Source organism: Nicotiana sylvestris, chromosome 12 (assembly GCF_000393655.2).
Source record: "Nicotiana sylvestris chromosome 12, ASM39365v2, whole genome shotgun sequence".
In the NCBI taxonomy this organism is placed as follows: domain Eukaryota; kingdom Viridiplantae; phylum Streptophyta; class Magnoliopsida; order Solanales; family Solanaceae; genus Nicotiana; species Nicotiana sylvestris.
The window spans coordinates 24481101-24501759 of NC_091068.1; the positions used below are offsets into that span (position 1 = coordinate 24481101).

The 20659-nt window shown below is 36.4% G+C and overlaps 2 protein-coding genes across 3 annotated transcripts; both read right to left on the reverse strand.

Annotated features, from left to right (window-relative positions):
* Positions 1-1522: 1522 nt before the first annotated feature.
* On the reverse strand, positions 1523-1975 carry LOC138882794 (uncharacterized). The gene has a single exon (XM_070163427.1). It carries the CDS (start codon positions 1973-1975, stop codon positions 1523-1525), a length of 453 nt encoding a protein of 150 aa, XP_070019528.1.
* Positions 1976-5995: 4020 nt separating this feature from the next.
* Positions 5996-10820, reverse strand: LOC104243490 (F-box protein SKIP19-like). 2 transcript variants are annotated; one of them, XR_715205.2, is made up of 3 exons: positions 10351-10820; positions 6350-7032; positions 5996-6216 (listed from the first exon to the last, which is right to left on the reverse strand). XR_715205.2 is itself a non-coding variant. In XM_009798677.2 (2 exons), the coding sequence occupies exons 1-2, from the start codon at positions 10701-10703 to the stop codon at positions 6450-6452; spliced, it is 936 nt and encodes a 311-aa protein (XP_009796979.1). In that variant the 5' UTR covers positions 10704-10820; the 3' UTR covers positions 5996-6449. The 2 variants fall into 2 exon arrangements, 1 of the variants encoding a protein (XP_009796979.1); XM_009798677.2 differs by having other exon boundaries at positions 5996-7032.
* Between the last annotated feature and the right edge of the window lie 9839 nt (positions 10821-20659).

Below are 20659 nucleotides of genomic sequence, written 5' to 3' on the forward strand. Positions count from 1 at the left end.
TGATACTCGATATCGTACCCACTGATCTCGATGGCCTATTTGGCCAATCGGCCAGAGAGTTCGGGCTTGTGCAAAATTTTGCGAAGGGGGTAGATGTTTACAACACAAATTGGGTGACATTAAAAATATAGTTTTAATTTCCTAGAGGCGCTTATTAAAGCAAGCGCTAATTTTTCTAAGTGAGGGTACCGGGTCTCGGCTTCACCTAGGGTCCGACAAACATAATAAACAGGAAATTGCGTACCTTGCTCTTCTCGAACTAAGATCCCACTTACCGCTATCTCCAAGACTGCTAAGTATAAATAAAGTTGCTTGTCCGCATTTGGGGTGTGAAGCAATGGCGGGTTCAACAGGTATCATTTGAGTTCCTCCAAGGCCTGTTGACATTTCGGGATCTATGCGAAATTGCTCTTTTTCTTAAGCAGTGAGAAGAACCGGTGGCTCCTATCTGAGGACCTCGAAATAAATCGACCCAGGGCAGTTATGCATCCTGTTAACCTTTGTACAGCCTTGACATTATCAACAACTGTGATGTCTTCGATTGCTTTGATTTTATCGGGGTTGATTTCGATTCCCTGATTTGATACCATATAGCCAAGGAACTTGCCCGAGCCGACCACGAATGTACATTTCTCTGGGTTAAGCTTCATGTTGTACTTTCTCAGTATGTCGAAGGTCTCTTGCAAATGTTTCAAATGCTCCTCTGCTCACAGGGACTTAACTAGCATATCATCAATATAAAACTCCATTGATTTACCTATTTGTTCTTCGAACATTCGATTTACTAGGCGTTGATAAATAGCACCAGCATTTTTTAGTCCGAACAACATTACATTATAGCAATAGGTGTCGTATTTAGTGATAAACGAAGTCTTTTCCTGATCCTCTGGGTTCATTTGTATTTGATTGTACCCGGAGTAGGCATCGAGAAAACTAAGGATTTCATGGCTGACCGTGGCATTGAACATGCGATCGATATTTGGCAAAGGAAAGGAATCTTTAGGGCATGCCTTGTTTAAATACTTATAGTCTACGCACATTCTAAGTTTGTTTCCCTTTTTAGGGACTACAACTATGTTTGCTAACCATTCGAGATATTTTACCTCCCGAATAGATCCTACATTGAGAAGTTTTGTTACCTCGTCCTTAATGAATGCATATTTTACCTCGGACTGGGGTCTTCTCTTTTGTTTTATCGGGCGTAACTTTGTGTCCAAGCTCACTCGATGCATAGTGATCTCCGGTGGGATCCCTGTCATATCTAGGCGGGACCAAGCAAAACAATCCATGTTATTTAAAAGGAATTGGACGAGTTTTTTCTGAGCTTGGGATTTAACCCCATGCTCAGGTATACCTTTCCATCGGGCAGATGCTCGATCAGTACGATTTGTTCCAGCTCTTCAACTGTTGACTTTGTTGCAACAGAATCATCGAGGATTATGAAGGCTCGAGGTATCATATAATCATCATCCTCAAAAGTTTCCTGCTCCTCCGATCGGGCCGAGGCCGGTGACTGTGGTTGTTATTTAACTTCTTGCTTTCCCTTCGACTCTGATCCCTTTGTTAATGACAGTGCCGATACTGGTACTACCTTATCGATTGCAAATATTTCTTTGGTGGCAAGTTGTTTACCGTACCCCATTTTGATTCCTTCTGATGTTGGGAATTTCAATACTTGATGAAGCGTCGAGGGCACTGCTCTCAAGTTGTGAATCCAAGGCCTTTCGAGCAGCGCGTTGTACCTCATGTCACCTTCGATCACATGGAACTTTGTTTCCTGGATAGTCCCAGCCACATTTACTGGAAAAATGACTTCCCCTTTGGTGGTTTCACTTGCTATGTTGAAGTCGTTGAGTGCTCGAGTTGCAGGCACGATTTGATCTTGGAGACCGAGTTGTTCTACAGGCCTTGATCGAATAATGTTTGTCGAGCTACCTGGATCAATCAACACACGTTTAACTTGAATTTTATTCATAAGGATAGATATTACCAGTGCGTCATTGTAAGGTTGTTTGACCCCTTCTGCATCTTCATCGTTGAAAGATAAGGTTTCTTCCGGTAAGTAGTCCCGAGTTCACTTTTCCCTTATGATCATCACCTTGGTACATTTAAATACTAGCCCTTGAGGAATATCGGCCCCTCTAATGATCATATAAATCACATGTTGTGGCTCTTCCTGCTCATTTTGCATGTTCGAATCCCTGTTTCTGAAGTGATTCTTGGCACTATCACTTAAGAATTCTCTAAGGTGACCCTCGTTGAATAAATGAGCTATCTCTTCCCTCAGCTGTCTGCAGTCCTCGGTTTTGTGTCCATAGGTACCATGGTACTTGTATATTTGATTAGGGTTCCTTTGAGCTGGATCGGTCTATAGGGATTTGGGACATCTAGTATCCTTGATCCGTCCAATGGCTGACACAATACCTGATGCATCTATGTTGAAGTTGTATTCTGATAGTCGTGGTGCTTCTGTGGGCTCAACATTTTTGTCGAAGCCACTTTTACTCATGAACCCTTGGGAGCTATGTCCTCGATCATTTCTTGGATCTTTTTGATCCAGATTACATCTGTGGCTGCTGCTTTTACGACCTGCACTATATGGTTGGTACGAATCTCTGTTCGATCAAGTTTCTCTGTCGATGTCCCTCTGAATTCTGCCGACGGGCCTATTCGAGTAAACGGAACCGGAAGGGGTTCCCAATTGATCATTCTCGACCCTGATCTTTAACTGGTATCAATTATGTACATCGACCCAGGTCACAGCTGGATATTCAATTAAATCCTGCTTTAATTGTCGTGATGCTATCGATCTTCTTTTGTTCAAACCTTGAGTGAAGGCTTGAACAGCCCAATCATTTGTGATCGGGGGTAGGTCCATGCGTTCCATCTGGAATCGAGATACGAATCCCATTAACATTTTGTTGTCCTTTTGTCTCACTTTGAAGAGGTCCGACTTCTTAGTCACAACCTTTATTGCTCCGGAGTGTGCCTTTACAAAGGAATCTGCAAGCATGGCGAAGGAATCGATGGAATTGTACGGCAAATTGTGGTACCATATCATCGCCCCTTTCGATAAAGTTTCTCCAAATTTTTTCAATAGAACGGATTCAATCTCATCATCTTCTAAGTCATTTCCCTTTATTGCGCATGTATAAGAAGTGACATGCTCATTAGGCTCGGTAGTCCCATTATATTTGGGAATTTCTGGCGTACGGAATTTCTTCAGGAGGGGCTTCGGAGCCGCACTTGGAGGGAAAAGCTTCTGCACGAACTTCTTCGAATCCAAACCTTTTAGAATTGGTGGTGCCCCCGGTATTTGGTCAACCCGGGAGTTGTATGTTTCTACCTTTTTGTCATTAGCCTCGATTTTCTTTCACCTGATTAAATCCATTTAGTGAGCTCCTCGAGCATTTTCATAATGGTGGGGTCAGTCCCCGATTCATTGGCGTTCGGTTTCTCCGGTACAGGTTCGGCTCTATGAATAACTTCTTGTGATGTTTTGAGCTCAATTCTGCTTGGTGCTCGATTCTGATTTTGGAGTTGTGGTATCGCAGCTTGTTGAGTCTGCAACATCTTGAATATCATTCGAAGGCTAATTCCGCCTTCTTCACCGCTCTGTGCGTTCTGATCAGCTGCTCGAGCATCCCTGCAGATGCTATTCTCAAGGTCGACGCCCAGATTCCTATTAATGGTAATGCAGGAGTTGACATCAACCGGGTCTACGACCGGCGGTCCATTGAGGTTGATTGGAGGAACTCCGTTTCCCAGGACGGCACGTTTTCGTTCTCGCCATAGAGACCAAGACCGTTATCCGTGTGAGTGGGTGATACTTGAGAGTTTGACATGTTGATTCCTAAAATCAAAGACACTTACGAGAGCAAGTGTAAAGCAATGTGTGTTACGAGAATTAATATCAGGCAATCACTATTATCCTTAGCCCCACGGTCGGTGCCAAACTATTTACCCTAAAAATTGGATAATAATTAAACTTATGATGTGGTTTTAAGGACACTTGATTTCACCTAATACCAATTGATGAATATGAAGCAATAATACAAATTAACAATGAGATAAAGCAAATCAGTGTTGAAACGTAATTCAGCCCTCGAGCTTGAGTGCCCTCGAATTGGTCGGTACCCCAATAGTTAAGAATAAGTAAATTGATGAACAAGAATATAAACTAGACAGAAAGTATTGTATTGCTTTGATATGCGTCAATGTAAAGTGATTACAAAATGATTAGAACCCTCTTTATATAGTAGATGAATCATATCTATGATACAATTCTAATTATAGAAGTAAATCCCATGATTAGCTAGTTAATCGTCCTAGATTTGATCCGTTCCGAGATTTTCTCCTTGATCTTTGACCAGTCACAGATATCTCGCCGTTCTGTTATTATGCTACCTTCGATCTTACTCGATGTTTGTCTTATTTGGTCTCAATCACTACCGGCCTCGATCTTGACAGGTACCTCGAATCCCGAACTTGGTACCCAGCCTTCTTGCCTCGGTGCCCAGTCTTCGATCCTTCACCCCGATCCCGGTAAATCGGTAAAATCGGGTGGCCCCATTTTAGCCGTATACAATATATGGACCATGGAGCATAATGTTTGATCAAATAATCCTCCGTTCAACCACCAGCATAGGTTATTTCTTCACAGGAATGGCTTGATATTTTGTTTCTATAGAAATTTAAATCTGGTTCTACTAGTCTCATTTCGATTTTATTAACTGCAAGGTCCTACCATGAAGTGCTGGTAAAAGGATTACAAAACTAACAAACATTTGAAAGAATTTAACTACTAGTCCTATAAATAGGCTTACGTTTTCTTCTCATAATTCGAAAATTGAGTATTGTATCATAAGAACATAATAATAATAAAAAAAAATAATAATAATCAAATTTAAAAGCTTAAAAGATCATATTTTTCTGTTCAGAAGAAAAATAATTGGGTGACCATTACGTGAAAAACTTAATGCGTTTATTATTTGTCATTCTTCGCATAACTCTGATAACACAATGCGAGATGAGTTAGTAAGTGGACATTCGATTTCTTCAAACCAAAATAATGTGTGCGCACGATCATAGGTTGATGAACCAACTTATCAGTCCTAAAGTTGAAGTATTGCACTCAGGCACGGATTCAGAACTTAAATTCTTTGGGGTTCAATCTTTAATGTTTTTAGCATTGAACTTATTATATTTTTAAAAGTATGAATTTAGACTTATTCTTAATTCCAATTTTAGCGAATATTTACATACGAATTTATACACCGCGTTAAAAATACTGAATTCAGATGCTCCTTAGCTAAATATATTCGTTAGGATAGATATGCAATGCTAGTTAGCTTCCTCCAATTTGCACCATTGTGTATTAAGAGCAGGTCCTATATTTGTACACATGTAAGTAAATGAATGATCCCATGACTCAATAAGTGATAACCAAATTCATATCGTGGACATTAATAGTTTTGAAAATCATGCACTAAATCAACACGAAAGAGTAATTCTCTAACTTCTAGTTCATAGCCCAATCCTGTAACTAAATTCATACGGTATAATACTCAATACTTAAACTCGTGGACGATGTGATTTGTCTAAACTACTCTGTCATGAGTTGTATGCAAAAGTCAGGTGCTCACCAGATTTCATTTTATAGTTCTTGAACTTGTTTCTGCCATATATCCCTCAACCCATTTAATTTAATAGAAATATCATTTTTAGTCCTTGTGTTATTGCATTTTGTTCCTTGTAATATTCGACTTAATGTATTTAACCTTCAATGAAGCAATATGTGTATTTTTAATCCTTTTACTAAGGGACAACAAATTGTGTGACTGATAGCCTGTTTAGCCAAGCTTCTCCAAAACCAAAAGAAAAATATGCTTTTTTTTTCAAAGTTGAAGTGTTTGACCAAGCTTTTAGAAGAAAAAAAGCAAGATAGTAGGCGACGAGACTGCATTTACCTGACCCTGACTTCCATCAAATTGGATACATCACAACTGATAAAGGATTAAAAACAAAAACGAGCAGACAATACAGAGGTGCATGTATTCTATTCCCAAACAACCATCTCAAATTAATAGTTGCTCTATATTCTAATCAAATGTGCTAAATAGTTTTTTTACAGTGAATTTTACCACTAAATACTTCACCTTTTCTTCTCAGCGAAGCTGTAGCGAATAGATTCCAGTTCAACCAGCAACCAAAGACCTGCAAAAAACCAATGCAACCACCATGTATATCTGAAACAAACCATTTTGTCTTCTTCCCACCATTCGAAGCCATAAAAGCGAAAAAGAAAAAAGAACAAGATGAAGTAATGCTGGTAACATTGGGCTCTTACCATTAGTAAATTTTAGTTTGAACACGACATCAATATAGGCTACCAGCTTCATCTACATACTCGCTGCTATATGTGGAGTCATCATTGTCAAAAATCGTAATCATAATCTATCGTAATCATAATCATACTCACGAGAGTCCCCAAGGCTGAGGCCGTAATCGTAGTCATAACAAATATCGTCATCTTCATCAGAAGACGGGCGACGCTGATTTTCAGAATGAAATTCATAGTCATGTGTGGAATCACCGGGGCGCTTTAGATCTACAATCTGTTGCATACATCTTCTTTCTAAGTCCCCTTCAAGATCAACACAACAACAGCAGCGCAAGTCAAGTGATTCAAGGAGCGAACAGCCATCAAGAATGGCAAGCAATCCTTTATTTGTCAAGCTATTTTGAAGAAGTGCAAGGTGCCTCAATTTAGGCATACTTTTGGCAATAGCTAGAGCTTGATCATTGCATTGAGATGGTGGAAATATCAAATTTCCATATTCAGTGGCATTCAATGTAAATGACTTGAGCAGGGGGCAATAACGACCAACACTTTCTATATCATCTTTAGTAATCAAGGTAAAGTAAATGTGCAACTCCTCCAGCAATGGGAAGTTCTTGGCAGCTGCAGCCCAACCTCCAACTAAGTTACTATAACACTTGACAACTCGAAGATGTCTGAGCTGACTTGATCTGTTAGAAAGAACAACAAATTTATTACTTTAAGAGAACTCCTATTTCAGGGGTGGCAACAAAACGATACGAGCAATTACAAGAACACCACAAGGAAAAGGACAGCCATGGTCTAGAAACTTATAGATCAGCTGAAAGAGATAGAATCTCCTCCTCCTCTATAGATAGACTAACATTTCTCTTGATTATCAGGTTTGCATAAGAGGATAGAAGGATCTATTTTGTTGCTGGTATCAAATCCTTTGACATTACAGAAATTTACTCGAGTCGGTAACTTTTATAAATGAGCCGAAAGCTTCCCAAGGCAGTGGTAACTTATTTCGAATTTGGAGACTACATAACTCCAGGGTTCTTTTGCTCTCAGAAAGTTAACAGATGCGGAGAGATTCTTGAGTATTTGTAAGACTACAAGGTAGAAAAAGAATTGTTACCATCTTGCCGAAAGTAAACCACAACTAAGGGTAGAAGAATCTATCAAGCAAAATTGCTAGAGCTGTTGACAAAGGGGAAGCTCCCGGTAACAATAACCATTCACCTAAGCTGACAGAAACTTTTGCAGAAGTGGTTAAAAGAATATGTGGAATGTAAGTTCAGCAACGTGACGGGGGAAGCGGATGTGGAAGTTAGGCTTGACTACAGGTCATCCTCAAGAGAGAAAGTTTTAAGTACTTAGGGTCTATTATCCAGGGAGATGGGGAGATCGATGGGGATGTTACGCACCGTATAGGAGTGGGGTGGATGAAATGGAGGTTAGCGTTTGGAGTCCTGTGTGACAAGAATGTGCCACCGAAACTCAAAGGTAAGTTCTATAAACCGGTGGTTAGACTGGCCATGTTGTATGGAGCTGAGTGTTGGCCAGTCAATAATTCACATATCCAGAAGATGAAAGTAGCAGAAATGAGGATGTTGAGATGGATGTGTGGGCACACTAGGCTGGATAAGATTCGGAATGAAGATATTCGGGAGAGGGTGGGCGTGGCTCCCGTGGACGACAAGATGCGGGAAGCGCGGCTTAAATGGTTCGGACACGTGTGGAGGAGATGCACCGGTTAGGAGGTGTGAGCGGTTGACTTTGGCACGTACGAGAAGAGGCAGAGGGTGGCCTAGGAAGTATTGGGGCAAGGTGATCAGGCAGGACATGGCGCGACTTCAGATTTCCGAGGACACGGCTCTTGATAGGAACATGTGGAGGTCGAGCATTAGGGTGATAGGCTAGGGGTAGTTGAGAGTTCTTCCCTCTTTGTACCGGGTCGTCTGTTAGAGTTCTGTTAGGTTTGTTAGCGGTCTTTGTTGTATTCACATTGGTGTTTTGCATAGTTTTATGTTATTGTCCTTTCACTTATTTGTGGTGGTTATTTTCTTTCTGGTATTTTTTATTGTTACATGTCTTTTCTCTTATTTCTTTTCTGATATTATTGCCTTTCCTGTTGAGCCGAGAGTCTCCTGGAAACAGTCTCTCTGCCATTTTCGGGGTAGTGGTAAGGTCTGCATACACTCTACTCTCCTCAGACCCCACTAGTGGGATTTTACTGGGTATGTTGTTGTTGTTGTTGGTTAAAAGCATTCACTGGCCAGCAAAGGGTCCAAATTTAAGCATCATACAGCCTGAAGGAAACAGAATCATCATCAGAGGTGATTCTTTACCTTCAGAGAAAGATCTTCTTGGCCATTGCTGATGATACTCTTTTGATGTGCTACCTTGGGACAGTTAAGTCATTTAATATAATTCTCACTGTTTTGAATCAGTTTCAAAGGTGTATGGTAATTGGAGAAAGAGTCTTATTTTTTCAATTAACAAAGTCAATAAACGTTAAGGAGTTGGCTGGAGTTTTGGGGTGTGAACTAGGTAATCTTCCCCACTAATCTATTTGGGAATGCCTTTGGGAGCTAATAATAAAACTGCAGGTCGTTGGCCAGGCGACAAGGGGTCCTAAAAAGTTGGGTAGATGGAAAAGTCAATACTTGTCTTTTGGGGGAAGATTGATGTTGGTATAGGGTCCTTGATGCACTATCCACATATGTGATGTCATTATTTCCTATGCCAGTTAAAGTGGAGAAAAGGCTGGATAAATTATGGAGGAATTTTTATGGCAGAATAATTAAAAAAAGATAGCTTTTCAACTAGTCAAGTGAAATACTTTAACACTCAACAAGAATGCAGGAGGCCTAGGCATCAGAAACTTGAGGCAATACAACTGTAGTTTAATGATGAAATGGTTGTGGAGATTCACTTAAGCAAAATATGGAAGGATTTTATCGACGAAAAATATGGCTTCCAAGGTTTTTGGACTACTACAAGAGTGACCACTCCTTATGGGATGGGGTTATAGAGGAACCTAGGAATATTAGAGCTTTATTGCAAAATTTTGTAAGTAATATTGGCTTCAGAGTGAGCGATGGAAGAAAGAACGCTTTTTTGGATTGGATTGGCCGTGCTCACTATTTTCAGATTTGTAGAGACTTACAGTTTCCTAATGCTAAGTTGACTACCACTAGAAGGCAAGATGGATGAAATTTCAACTTCAGGAGGCATTTGAATAATTAGGAAATGAGGATTTGCTGAATTTTTACAAGTACTAGATCCTTTCAATGGTTAAGGACAAAGTGAGGACACGCTAGTCAGCAAAGCTTGCAACAGGGGTGTTTTCACAATGAGTTCATGTGGGTTCTGATTCTTCTGGACAGCAAGGGTGTTCTTGGTCTTGGAGTCAAGTCCGGAAAATAATCTCAATAAAAATTAAATCCATCACCCTGGTGCTCCAAATCTCGCGATCATTTCTATAAATCTACAAATATCTAAACTCCCCCTCTATCAGAAATTGTTTGGCAATATAGCTATTTGGGGAAATCCAAACATTTGATTTACTTTACTATATAAAGTTTATGTTCAATAGTAGTTTTGCCTAGTTTTGCATATGTAATTTTTTAATTTCATAACAGTGAAATGTCCGAGGTTTAGCGGCGCAAATCAAATCTCAGTGAAATGCGCCCCCTTAAATACCAGGTTTTGGTTTGCGGCAGGGTTCTAACACGTGATGTACGCTTAAATCACGCATTCATGCATTGTGCGCTTACTACTGGACCAAAACCCTAAGGGCTTTTTGAATTTGTAAACTGGATTTCCAGAAAACCAAAAAAAGACAATCCGAATGTGAACCCCATCATTTTTTTCAATTAAACTTTTAGAGAAGTGAGGGCTTTGCATTCAATCAAACAATTAAGCACACTAATCGCCCAAAGGGGAGAAGACAATCATATTTTGACCATATCTAAACTCATTTGACAGTACAAAATTAATATTACGACAAAAAAATGTACCTCTCAGCAATGTAGTTGATCATGTCTATGCTACCAAAATTATCGATGCTAATTTTGAGTAACTGACCCTGGCTACGATCAACTGCAATCCGACATATCTTGTCCAACACCCAAGGCATTTTGAAATTATCACCTTCATTTTTCAAGTCAACAACAGACCACATAGCGGGGTTATGGCACACCTTCCACCAGGTATTCCAAACTCTCTGTGCACTCTCCACTATCTCTATCGCTCCCGGCCGCCGTAGAATGTCCATCGTAACCTCCCACGGAAGCTCCACCCACGGCGGCGATGGCGGTGGTGCTACAATTGACGAGGAAGATTCTTCCAAGTTTTCGTGTTCATTTGCCATTTTGCTTTTCTCCTCAAATTTTAGGGCTTTGATTTCGACAGAGCAAGGGAAAGCAAGTGGGCGTTCTCCTAATAGATTTAAAGTTAAAAAATAGGTCCTATCAGTGGAGGATAGAATTACACTGTATTTGGATCATTGTTCCTTGTTCTTTTATAATGTATCGTATTGTATTGTACTGTACTGTATTGTATCGTTTTGATGGATACAACGTTTGAATAGACTGTATCGTTTGCTGTTATTAAATAACATCTTTATTGTTTGGCTTGACTGTATTGTACTGTACTGTACTGCTACGTTTACTAAAATACCCTCAATTATTTTATTAAAAGTTGGAAAGAGGTATAACACTTGAGACTAATGGTAGGGTCGAAGCATCTATATCTATGATTATTTTTTGCTATTTACATGTTAAATGGCATGTACTTGTCAAAATATGTAGTACTAAATGCTATTCTTTGAAAAATGATATATGAGATCTAATACGGATACAAGTAGAAGATAACTAAACAACCACAATATAGAGAAAACACATGAAGTGGAATGATATTGTTCCATATCTCAAATAATTCCAAACTTAAAGTGCATAATATAATAAAAATTTCTAGCAACATGACATATAAAATTCATATCGATCTAGTCAAAGTCTATAAAATCCTCAATAGCTAAAGCACAAAAAATATTTAGTCTAACTCAATTGTCAGGTGACGACATCAAGGTTAGTAAAAGAAATTTGCGGTCTTCCAACGGACACTCAATCAGTGTGCGACACAAGTCTGCATGTTTGCAAAGAAATATATAAGCTTTCATGTGCATACTAGGCTCTAAATCCAACACTTGTACCATTTGACATATCTTACTCTCAGGAATAGGTGGCATAGTTGAAAGGCGATTAATTGCATTAGCCAAATTATTCATCCCACCTCTCAACATATCAGACATGCCTTCAAGATGATCATGTTTAGATTTTTTATTCCTGCTAGAAGTCGGTACCTCTGAATATGCATTAGATTTACGTGCTTCCTGAGTTGATTGATATTGCTCATGTTGTCCATGTTCCTCGATATTTTCCAAAGAGGCAGCATTCATGGAAATTAGTTCATCTACCTCATCAATAGTCAATGGACTATCACATGATTTTCTCAAATTATTACAAGCACCCCTTTTTACCATATCTGCTCCAGTCTCAGCTTGCTTTCCAGTAGCTTTATCCCTTCCATATAGCTCAATTAGCTTATCATAATTTCTAATCGGCTTGTTTCTCCATTCAGCAGCTTCAGGCTTAGCCCGCACACAAAAAAAGTACAATATAATATTGCAAAAAATGAGACTGGATACCTAACAAGGATTTTTCCATAACTATTTAGAACAGTCTCATTCTTGTACATTTCAAACAGAGCAAGCACATCTTCTCGACTAGTAGTTGAGCATGAACACAATGCATTTATCCTCTATATCTTGATAAAACAGTTAAGCTGACCATATATTATCTTTTTGAGGATATATCCATCTTTTCTATTAGCAACTTATAGAATGATATGAGAGTATCCCTACCTCCCACGCACCACCCCAAAATAAACATGTTTTATTGCATAAACATAGATCAGAATCCAGTTTGTTAATGATAATACAAGAACTGAAGTTATCATCGTGGATTATGCGAAAGAACAAAACTGCTAAAAATTAATGTACCTGTATCAATTGATCTCATACTTCAGATTCAGCATTCCACATATTTGTGTTAGAATCCCATGCAAACCCGCTCATCCCATTTTGAAAGGTGTCATAACACTTGCTAATTTTTGTTTTAATATTTCTCATTTGGTTGTGAACTCTCTCCTTCTTAAAAACTTTATCTGGAAATTTTGATTGCATCTCTTTCACTATATTATCAATCGCGTGTGGAGTAACAGTTCCACCAACTCTGTTTCCAAGTGTGTGCTCATGATAGAATGCATCAATTAAGGCATCATCCATAACATTTGACCAAATACAAACAGTGTTATCTGAAAGATTTATGTCGCTTGAGGATGCTTTTGACTTTTTCGGCATATTGATAACTACATAATTAAGAGATATTCATAAGACTTAATGAAAAATTAAGCAGACATAAAATAAAATAAATGCCCAAATGAAATAAAATAAATGCATAGTACATAATACATTTTATTTAAACAATAGCCGAAATTAATTTCAAACAACATCAAATAAATAAACACGAAAAAATTTGTTGACTTTTTTTCTCCTAGAAGATTAAACTTGATAATTAGCCCACATGTCAGCTGCTATGCCATCTCTAATCAACTCCCCCTTTCTAAACTCCTCACTACTTTTCCTAGGATTTGGTGGTTCTTCATGCACATCATTATCATTCATAAGCTCCGCATCAACTTGTGCAAGTAACTCATCATTTGGATCTGCACCTCTTAAGTAGTTGTGCAAAATAAAACATGAAAAAATAATAAGCTTTTGGGTTTCAACACCATATGACGGTTCAGTGGAACTAGAAATTATAGGAAATCTCTTTTTAAGAACTCCAAAAGCTCGTTCAATAGCATTACGCAAAGATGCGTGTCGCAGATTAAATAATTCACGAAGATTTCGAGGTGGATTTCTTGAATACTCTTTCAAGTGATATCGCTCCCCACGATAAGGCGTAATAAGTCCACTTCTCAACATCAATCCAGCATCAACAAGGTAGTATTTTCCTAAAGATAAAAAGTAAAAGCTTTAATTATTTATTCATCACATCTAACTTTCCCTATATAAATATATAAAATATTTACCTTCTGGAAGTTTTAGCGGGTCTTGTCTATTTAACGCTTCTTTCATGATTCTTGAATCAGATGTCGTCCCTTCCCAACCAGCTAACACATATGTGAATTTTAAATCAAATGTGCATGCAGCCAATACATTTTGTGTTGGATAATCTTTTCTTCCACGGTATCTAGGTGCTTCACGTTGTGAAACTTTAGCACGTATATGTGTTCCATCAATTGCACCAATACAATCCTGACATTATTATAATAAATTATATGCAATCAACCTTGAATTTAGCTAAAAGTTCAATAAAATTGTATTTGTGTTCACCTTAAAATATGGGTAGAATCTTGGGTTGCTAGCAATTTCAGAAGGAACTTGAGAGCCATCAGGTTGTTTAATAAATTTTTCATATAACCCCAAGATCGCTCGTAGGACAATATGAAAATGACGACTAACCGACTCCCCAGATCGTCGAAAGATAAAAGCTAACTAGCGATTTGTCGTATTATGTGCTAACAGGTAAAGTGTTTTTGCAACTTGCTCTTCAACTGTAGTTTGAAGTGTTGGTCTAAGATCACCCTCTCTAACTAACATCTCACATAAATCGGTAAAAGCTAAAGGGGTCATTCTAATAATATTACGACAAAGTTCAGTTGAGAATAAATGACTCAATAATTCATGTCTAACTTGTTCACTTTCCAGTCGTATATCATGTGTGATCGTATGTCGGTCATTTTCAATTTCACGTACATAAATCCAAAACCAAATAGCTACTAAGCAAGCAGCATATGTAGCTAAAGAGCTCACTTGTTCCAATATCTGTCTATTATTTTGATTATTTCGATCAGCCATCTATAATAAAATTAAGTGAGGTACATTAACCAATATCATAGATGAACTAACCAGAAAAAATACTGAAAAGATTCAACAAAGTGACAACAGTAATACCAAATAATTGACAGAAAAAACAAGCAGACAAATACACCCCATTAGCAATCTGAAGTAGTTCAACATAAAACGATATGAAAGTGATGTAAATTATACAAATATATAATGATATGAAAGTGATAACAAGCAGACAAATACATAGAGTAGTTCAATGTAAGGAAAGTGACGTAATAAGAGCAATGATGCAACAGAAATAATACTATAATTCATAGCCGTCGATATTTATATTTCATATGTTTACAAAAGTGATTTGACTACAACGACTCCACTCAACGAAAATAGATGAAAGAGAGGATATCGTCGTTGGAAAGAGACCTAACCTGTAAAAAGTTGGTTGGAAGCTGGAAAGAGACGATACCGTCTGTTGACTTGCACGACAGAAACAAGATGATACAAAGTACTTATTATGGTGAATATAATATAAATAATAGGGTAAAGGGTAAAATTAAAATATAGAATAATAAGTATGAGCATAATTGGAAAGGAAAATACGAAACAATCCCACCACACGGATTTGGTTGTTTCATAAAATGGGGTTTTTTATTATTTCGGAACAATTGATTAAACAATACGATACAATCAGTTTTATATAAACAATCAAAACAAACATTGTATGTGAGGTAACAATACAATACAATACAATACAACCGGAAACAACCATCCAAACACAGTGTTAATGGGGTACCTGTTCACCAAAATGAGGTGGTTGATTTCAAACAATGTATTTCATATATTGGAGTAGGTTTGATAAACAAAAAAAAGGGATGCAGTTTTCATGGAGTAACAAGAGAGGGGCTGAAGAAAGGATATACAGTCATATAGACTTGGCATTTGATAATACATAATGGTTTTGCTTGTATGCAGGTATTGAAGGAATATACTTAGTACCTGGATGTTCTTACCACACACCAATCCTATTGAATACAGAAGTTCAAAGAATAAAGATGAGGAAACCTTATTGATTAATGAATGTAATGTTACAACAGGAAGAGTATAAGGAAGCAGTGGAGAATATATGGAGGCAAGACATACAAGGATACACAATGTATGCTATCTGTAGAAAACTTAAACTACTGGAGATTCACACTAGAGGAATACAAAGACAATATTCATCCGTGGAGGAAAAACTCAAACAGATGAAGGAGGACCTTAAAGGAATACAACAGAAACTAAATGATGATATATTAAATCCACAACTGATAAAGCAAGAAAAGGAAACCTTGAGGCTAATGGAGAAATGGGATGCAGTACATGAAAAGGTATTAAGACAGAAGTCAAGGGCTATATGGATCAAACATGGAGACTCTAATACCAAATACTTCCATGCTCAATTGAAGGCTAGACAGGCAAGAAATAGAGTCACATCTATTTGTACAGAACAAAATGAAAGGTTGACTGAACTTTTGCAGATCTAGCAGAAGTTTATACAATTTTTCAAGAAGCTATTAGGAGAGGCTGCCCCAGTGATGCCTGGAATTGATGTTAACATAGTCAGAGATGGACCCTATCTGTCAATGGCACAACAGCAACAAATGATAAGGCCTGTAACAAAAGAGGAAATCACAAGGGTGGTACAAGAATTACCAAATGATAAAGCTCCAGGAATGGATGGATATCCAGATGAATTCTTCAAAGAAAACTGGGAGGTAATTGGTGAAGATATGATACAAGCAGTAATGCAATTCTTTGAAACAGGGAAGCTACTTAGAGAGATCAACTGCACCACTGTCATACTTATACCAAAGGTGACAAATCCAAACTATGTAAAGGAATTCAGACCTATTGCATGTTGTTCTACAATGTACAAGATTATAGCAAAGCTGCTTACTAATAGGCTGAAGTTGGTAGTGGATTATCTGGTAGGCCCTTCACAGTCAGCATTTATAGATGGAAGAAAAATCTTGGACAATGTAATTCTAGCTCATGAACTTATCAAGGGGTACAATCAGAAAACAGTCTCACCAAGATATACAGTTAAGGTAGTTATTAGAAAGGCATATGATTCAGTGGACTGGAATTTTCTAAGGGCTCTTATGCTGGAATTTGGTATCCATCGTAAAATGGTCAAACTCATTATGGAGTGTGTAAGCACAGTTTCTTACTCCTTACTAATCAATGGAGGATTAACACCAAAGTTTCAAGCAAAGAAAGGATTAAGACAAGGTGACCCAATGTCACCTTATCTTTTTGTTTTGGTGATGGAGTATTTGAACAGATCTTTGAAGCAGCTGAAATTAAATCCAGATTTTAACTACCATCCTAAATGTGCAAGACTGGGAATAGTTCACATCTGTTTTGCAGATAATTTGTTCTTGTAGAAATGATAAGGTGTCTATTGAGCTCATGATGAAACAATTTGAAAAATTCTCCACAACTTCAGGCTTACAGGCAAATATGGAAAAGAGTTCTTTTTATGTGGTAAGAATATCTAATCAACACAAGCAAGAGATACTGGAGAAGCTGCAGTTCACTAATGGAGAAATACCATTCAAGTACCTAGGAGTTCCTCTATCTTCAAAGAAACTCACCATTAGTCAATGCATGCCTTTGGTGGATAGGATTGCAGCAAAGGTCAGATGTTGGACAACAAGGTTTCTATCATATGCAGGGAGGGTCCAACTAATCAAAAGTGTGTTGTTTGAAATGCAAACATACTGGGCACAAGTCTTCATGATTCCAAAAAAAAAGTTCATGATCTGGTTATAGGGATATGCAGGAACTTTCTATGGCATGGAAGCAATGAAGGAAAAAAAGCACCTATAGCATGGGATACAATTTGCAAGCCTAGAGCAGCAGGAGGACTGAACATTATAAACTTCTCTATGTGGAATAGAGCAGCACTAGAAAAACTGTTATGGGCAATTACATAGAAGAAAGACAAGTTATGAGGTATGTGGATACATATCCACTATATAAAGAAGAAGGAGATTGAAAACATGGAAACTCCTAAACAAACTAGCTGGGTGGTAAGGAAAATATTTGAAGCCAGAAAATGGCTAACCACTGCAATACAAGAGCTTGAACAGTATGTTGTACAGGGAAAGTATACCATCAGCAAAGCTTATCATTCCTTCATGCCACAATATCCAAAAGTTACTTGGAAGACTGTACATGACAAAAGGTATGTTACCCAAGCATCAATTCATTTTGTGGATGGCAATGCATCAGAGACTAACAACTGTGGACAGACTAATCAGATGGGGAATACCAGTACCTGCAGAATGTATTCTGTGTATGCCAAATGAAGAGGAAACTCATGATCATTTGTTCTTTAAATACTCATATTCAAAATTCATATGGAAGCAAATTTTGAGCCTGTTTGAAATCGATCGACAAATAGGTAGCTGGTAGGAAGATATTGAATGGATGACTACAAAAACAAAGAGCAGGAATACTAAGTGGAAGATTCTGGGAAATACCTTTGCAGCAACAGTATATCACACATGGATGGAAAGGAACCTACGAAGGTTTCAACATACAAGAAGAGAAAGTAGGGATAGAGTTAGAGATATTATATTGCACTTGCACATTAAAGGAGATAGCTATATTAAATGGAGAGTTGTCTTAGATAGGATAAATAGATATCCATGTTAGTATAAAAGTTTAAGTTCCAGATGTGGAACTTAGGAGATAAAAAGATAGGCTATTTTTGTAAGACCCGTCTCTAGAGTCCAAAGAGCGGGTGGATGTACATAGTTACACTTGGTTAAATAAAAAATTTCAGTTTAACCAAAAAAAAGTTAAAAAATAGAGTAATACTTTTAGTATAAAAGTAAATTTCTCATTTAAGAGGAAAGAAATCTTCTTCTTTTTTTGTTGCTATGTAAATAAAGAAATTATTTGACTTACTTAAAAATGGATAGTATGAATAATTAACATGTGAATTGAAATTGATTTGATAAGGAAAATCGTATAATTAGAAGATATTACTCTAATTAACATACTCAATTAAATAAAAAGACTTTTCTTTTTCAAATGTTTATATTGCTTATAAAATAATATTAACAGTTACTATAACAGTTGCCTCATTGAAAAAAGTTTTTCAAAATTAAAAATAATAAATTCTTAGCTAAGATGAATAATGTCTCAAGAAAGATTAAATGAGTTGGCTATATTAGTTGAAAAAATTAACTATAAAAATATTATTAATAAAATTGCATATATATATATATATATATATATATATATATATATATATATATAACCTTTTAAAAAAAATTATGCCTCACATTAAACTTTAGCTTTAGGCCACACATGTGCTTGAGATGCTCCTGGTATGGGGTTAACACGAAAAACATATGTTTACAAGTTATGAGCTAAAATTATAGGGTTATGAGTTTTCTTTTACGGTAGTGAATTCCTAATAAACTCTAAACTTTGGCACAAAATATCAGTTACACCTCTAAACTATTTATAGTCTTAATTATCCCATAAACTTAGCTATATGATATGTTACCCTCTTAAATATTAATGTGGCAAAGAGCGTTAATACCTCTCTTCAAGTAGCCATTTTCCAACTGTTAATTGCCATTGTGATATATAATAATTTATTTGTTATAAATTGTGTATTTTTTTCTTGCTTCATTTTAATTTGCAGTACATATATTTTATTTTTTAATTTTACCATAAATACGATATATATTTATTTTGATTATGTATTTTTTTTTGGGAGGGGGTGGGGGGAGGGGGTTTCAAGTTTATAATTAAAAAAAAAATTGTTGGAACTCCATTATTTTAGCTAAATAAAAAAAGTTATAGCTAAAATAATGGAGTACCAACTGTATATTTCTTCTTCTTCTTTTTTAGATATAATGCTATTTATTTTAATTATGTATTTTTATTTTCGAGACATACAGGTAAAGAAAGACTTGGCAAAAACTCTATTATTTTTTACCAGATAACAAAAGTATAGCCAAAATAATGACTTGCAATTGTTTATTTCTTTTTTATTTTTCTTTAGATGCAATGGCTATTTATTTTAATTGTGTAATTTTTTTGTTCTTCGGGCAATAAAATCTGTAAAGAAACACTCGCTTAAAGCTCCAAATATTTTAGCTAACTAAATAATGAACTTTAAACTATTTATTTTGATATCCTTTTTATATGCTATGACTATTTATTTCAAAGGTATATTTTTTCTTTTTCAAGCAAAATTTTAAAAATTCAACTAAAACTTGGTCATTTTTAGCCAAATAAAAAAACCTAAATAATGGAGTTCTATGCTTCTAGCCAACTTTTATTATAAATTTATGCAAAAAAAAAAAAAAGATGATCTAATAAATAAATACTTTTAAAAGGGTAAGAAAAAATATTTTATTATTTAAAATGCCATATGGACAGAAAAATCCGCGTGGCAGGTGATTGCATATCATTTTCATGAGATGAGATTGTCCAAGGAGATAACAACTATCGAATAGCCAAATTTAGGGGGTTAATTAAGACTACAAATAGTTCAAAAGTGCAAGCAATAATTTGTGCCAATTATTTTTTAAGGTATTCTGCCAGAAACAATACTCTATTTCTTTAAATAAATTTCATTTTACCTCCTTAAATTTAGGGTAGAGAAAATATTCCCTAACCTTTTGAACGGGAAAGAAAATCCCTTTGATCATAAGTCAATAAAAAAAAAAAAAAAGGAACCTTTGCCTGGAATTTACAAAGTATCATTACTATCCCTCGTTCGAAGGAAAAACAAAGATTACGATAATATGATTAATTTTTTATTTTAAAAAATCATTAAAAATACATATCATTACACCCAGCCCTATATGAGAAAGCAAAGATATGTTAGTTTTTTTTTTTTTTTTTTGAAAACGAAAGATAGAATTTTATTTATGTGGATTCCCTCTCTTTGTCAGAAGGTACTATATGTTGTGAACTTACTACGAAATAAATATTTTAATTTTAACCAAGTTTGTTGATTTTAATGTATAAGAGAGTCAAAGATGGGATTTCACTACTAGAGGTCAATAAGGTGCTCCGTGCCGGTAGATATTTTGATTGGGTTGCACAACCTGTTTATAAGTAGGAAGCAATCCTTCTCGTTACTACAGAGTGTAACAATGTGCATTTTTAAAGTTTTTTTCTCTTTGAATAAGAAAATTAATTCTATTATCGTAATCTTTTAAAGTTTTTCTCTAAACAAGGGTAAGTAATGATATTTTGTGTATCGTATTATATTGTACTATATCATTCGATAAATACAATGTTTGGATAAATTGTATCGTTTGCCGTTATTTCATAATGTC

Excerpts from the sequence above, each read along its gene's own strand:
- LOC104243490 (XM_009798677.2), bottom strand. The coding sequence starts at position 10,703 with ATGGCAAATGAACACGAAAACTTGGAAGAATCTTCCTCGTCAATTGTA. Across the intron at positions 7,033-10,350 it reads ATCAACTACATTGCTGAGAG|ATCAAGTCAGCTCAGACATC; the intron begins GTACATTTTTTT and ends TCTTTCTAACAG.
- LOC138882794 (XM_070163427.1), bottom strand. The coding sequence starts at position 1,975 with ATGAATAAAATTCAAGTTAAACGTGTGTTGATTGATCCAGGTAGCTCG.